This window comes from Aplysia californica, unplaced genomic scaffold (assembly GCF_000002075.1).
Source record: "Aplysia californica isolate F4 #8 unplaced genomic scaffold, AplCal3.0 scaffold00293, whole genome shotgun sequence".
Classification (NCBI taxonomy): domain Eukaryota; kingdom Metazoa; phylum Mollusca; class Gastropoda; order Aplysiida; family Aplysiidae; genus Aplysia; species Aplysia californica.
Genome location: NW_004797563.1, coordinates 253,147 through 255,930, shown reverse-complemented (window position 1 = coordinate 255,930; position 2,784 = coordinate 253,147). Strand labels below are relative to the sequence as shown.

At 39.2% G+C, this 2,784-nt stretch overlaps 1 protein-coding gene across 1 annotated transcript in view; it reads right to left on the bottom strand.

Annotated features, from left to right (window-relative positions):
* Window positions 1-443, bottom strand: part of LOC106012217 (mammalian ependymin-related protein 1-like) — a 6,531-nt gene extending 6,088 nt beyond the window's left edge. Inside the window, exon 1 of the mRNA XM_035970612.1 lies at window positions 380-443. Coding sequence (XP_035826505.1) covers window positions 380-443 — 64 coding nt within the window. The remainder of the gene's footprint in view (window positions 1-379) is intronic.
* Between the last annotated feature and the right edge of the window lie 2,341 nt (window positions 444-2,784).

The following is a 2,784-nucleotide window of genomic DNA, read 5'->3' as shown; positions in this document are numbered from 1 at the left end:
AATTAATAAGATGAATATTTGGAATAATTTTCTTTAGTCAGAACATAACGTTTCATGTTTCTGTTGTATGTTGTACTGTATTGTAAAGCGCCCAGAGCCTGTGTACTTTATTCGGGGTTGAGCGCTATATAAATGTCATTTATTATTATTGCTATTATTATTATCTGCCCTAATAATTTTCATAGCTGCCAAACTGTCAGTGTCAAAATCAGATGAACAAACAACGTGAGGCAAAAATAGTTCTGGTGAAAATATTTGCGTGAAAAATAAACAGAGAAAACGAATGCTCAACTTCGGAAGGGGGAGGAATCCAAAAGAGTAGGCGTGCACTGCTAAAAATTTAAAAAAAGAAAGGTAATATAAGTAATAATATTCTCACGGCAGGGTGTTGGTTGCTGAGCATAGACAACCACAAGAGTGGCGCAGAACAGGATGAGCAACATACTGGCGTTGGGAGAAACCTCAGGGAACTGGGCTCATAGGTGTCTGGCGGACTCCTTAAATATGGCCTACATGGCACAGGTAAAATGATGACGTGGACTGGTACGATTGTTAGACGAGAATATTTCTCCATGTTCCCATGGCAGTTAGGGTAATTTAACATCCGTTGGTTTATTCATTCTGTTGCTTGTCTTTAGAACCGTTTTAATGTTTATTCCCGGCAGAGGGGAAATTGGAAAATTTAGGTAGCATTATAAAAAGATAGCTTACATGTCGTTTTTAGACTTTGTATTATAATATGTATTCAGAAACACTCCAGCATGTTTGTAGAATGTCGTAAGTCACGGTTACTTAACCCACTGGAAGGCTACAGATATGTGAACTGTTTATCTCAACTCACGTGACGTAAGGCACTGTTCCATTCCAGTCTGGCATTATGTAAATCTTTCCTCGCTGGTGGCAGTTTGGTTAATATCTTGGACGGCAATTTAACTGTGTGTCGTTGTCTGAAGTCAACCACTTATTCTCCATTAAAAGCAGCGTATGGAAACCTCCAATATTAAAGCAAATAACCAGTTTGTTCTCTTGAAGCCATACACCGAAATTTTGCCCCTGGGGATTTATTCTGGACTTTAAAAAAATCTTGCGCTAGTATTTTGGTTAATACATGTATCAGGTGTCATTTAAAGAGCAACAAGTCGGTCATTTTTGGACCAATTGAAAGATAAAACAACTTAGAACAAACAAAATTCAACCACGGAGACACCATAATATCGTTTGTAAGTATGAAGAAAACAAACCATAGAGCTCAAAAATATCAAATTTGACAACCTCCCCCCCAAAAAAAACAACAACAACAAAACCCAACAACAAACAACAAACAAACAAACAAAAACAAACAAAAAATTTAAAACATTTAAAATGGGTGTAAGCAAAACTTTGTAATGTTCTATTTCTAATAAACGATATCTGTGCTGTGAATTACGAATTTATACAAAATTTACACTGCCAATAAAAACTCCGGGAAGGTTTTCTTGTTTGAATTGTATACTCCTTTCACCATGTGTCGACCAGTCCTATCCATAAAAGCCCCAGAGGACATTTTGAATAACTCTGTGACATGTTTCTGGCTCGATTCTTTGCACCTCCTGTTCAAAATAGATTATCACTTATTTGATTGCTTGAGGGGTTTTGTCGTAGACTGTCTGTCAAACAAACCTATAGGATATTTTTTTTCAAAAGGTTTCAAACGTTTATTTGTAAACGTTTGTCTCATAAGGCGTTCCCCAAACATTTCTTGCAACCATGGTCAATATAATTGATGTGTGGGTGGGTGTGGCCCCCAACCCACTGGAACCAGCTCGCCTCAACAGCGTACAACTTCTCTTTTCCAAACTTCTGAACTTTTTCAGCACGATGAGATAGATACCTACCTGGTGTGACTGTCTTGGTTTTAACGGTCAATGTCTGAAATCGGAACAGGCTGATCACGCTTCAGTAGCTGAAAGCTTTTACGTTTTACGTGTCACCAATTATGGTTAATATTTCTCAAACGCGTGTCTTGAATTTCTTCACACATGTCATATCAAAGTCATTGGTTGTACATTGTATTTTGTATGGTCGAAGTCTTGTTGGAATAAGTGCAGAATATGAGGGGGGGATGATTGTCTATTTTTGTATGCTTGTGTGTGTCTGGATGTGTGTCTGGATGTGTTTCTCTCTGTGTGTCTGTGTGTGTCTGTGTGTGTGTGTGTCTTTGTGTGTTAAAATCATCATCATCATCATCATCATCATCCGTTTACGGATTGCCTTCCACAATTTCTATAGAAGTAGAAGGACATCTAGTCACGAAAACAAAGGGGCGGATAACTGGAATCAGAAAAACAAAGTTATCAGTGGATGCGCCTGTCACAGTTGATAACGGCTAGTGAGACCAGTACCCAGGGGGGTGAGACCCAATCGGTGTTGAGACCGGTCATCGATATCGATGAGAGGGACTGCCAGGAGCTCTTAAATCGGCGATCGCTGTAAAAGTAGGTCACTTATCTACGGCATGTGATGTGGCCTGTTTTGTATCATAATCATGTGCCTCTCACCCACATCTCTGTCTGTCTATCTCTGTCGCTTTGTCCCTCTGTCTCTTTGTCTTTATATATATATATCTCTCTCTCTCTCTCTCTCTCTCTCTCTCTCTCTCTCTCTCTCTCTTTCTATTTCTCTCTCCTTATCTCTCTCGTTCTATCTCTCTCTCCTTCAGTCTCATTTCCCCTTCTTTGTCTATCTGTCTCAGTCATTCTGTCTGTCTCTCCCTGTCTGTCTTTGTATAACTCTCTCTCTCTCTCT